This window comes from Eimeria mitis, genomic scaffold (assembly GCF_000499745.2).
Source record: "Eimeria mitis Houghton genomic scaffold, Emh_scaff2440, whole genome shotgun sequence".
Classification (NCBI taxonomy): domain Eukaryota; phylum Apicomplexa; class Conoidasida; order Eucoccidiorida; family Eimeriidae; genus Eimeria; species Eimeria mitis.
The window spans coordinates 3749-4634 of record NW_013570777.1 but is presented as its reverse complement, the minus strand read 5'-3'; the positions used below and the strand labels follow the sequence as shown (position 1 = coordinate 4634).

The 886-nt window shown below is 48.5% G+C and overlaps 1 protein-coding gene across 1 annotated transcript in view; it reads right to left on the bottom strand.

The window, feature by feature from the left end:
• EMH_0053840 (uncharacterized protein) overlaps positions 1 to 886 on the bottom strand; it is a gene marked incomplete at both ends in the record, with an annotated part of 7924 nt that overhangs the window by 3685 nt on the left and 3353 nt on the right. The window contains one exon of the mRNA XM_013497047.1: positions 407 to 732. Within this exon, the coding sequence (XP_013352501.1) occupies positions 407 to 732 (326 nt within the window). The remainder of the gene's footprint in view (positions 1 to 406; positions 733 to 886) is intronic.

The following is an 886-nucleotide window of genomic DNA, read 5'->3' as shown; positions in this document are numbered from 1 at the left end:
GCGCAATGGGGCTCTTAGGAGCCACTGTCTTGCTGTCGATCCACAGGAGGACTTGACACTGCAAAGCAGACGAAAAAGGCAACCATCTAAAACACTAAACACCCCAAAAAGAAAAAAAACCCAAACCTCCCTTGGGAACACAACACACACCCAACTGGCTCGCCCCCAAAACTAAACCCTGAGCCCTAAACTCTAAACCCTACGGCGACAACCTGTGCCTGGCGGGGAAAGCACAAACCCGGACTATAACGCTCGATGCATCAGAAGCAGATATATGTTATATTCAGGAGAGCGAACGCATTCATGCAGTGCTACTGGGCTGCAACAACGTAGTGAGTGGCAACCAAAAAGCAACATGAGCAGCAAGTAGCTGTATTGAATCCCAGTGCATGTGTGGATGGATCACCGGTCGCGAGGTGTATGTAAAGGGGAAGGGCCACCCATAGGCAACGGTTTCGCCTTCGTTGGCGAAGAAGTGAAAGTCGAAATCAGGCAGTTTCATAGGATGTCTGCTCCAGGTAGAGGAAGAAGAAGAAAAGGATGAGGATCCGCCTGGTGTTTCAGCATTGCCATGCCCCTGCATGCTCATCTCCGTGTGGTATGTATGCACCATCACGCGCTGCACTACAGGGCACTTGTTGATCACCAAAAACCCCTCCGAGTTACCCTCAGCCCCCCTAATGCAAATACTCTTCACGCCTCCATCAGGAGCCACCTCAACACAGAAAACGCCTAAAAAAAGAAAAATAAATAAAAAAACCCAACAGCACAAACAAACAAACAACTCAACAGGGCTCTGGATGGCTGCAAACAAGGTAATGGTGGATTATAGAACGAAAAGTAAACACCTAATCTGCAAGTCATTTGTGAGCATTGAACTCTGAGG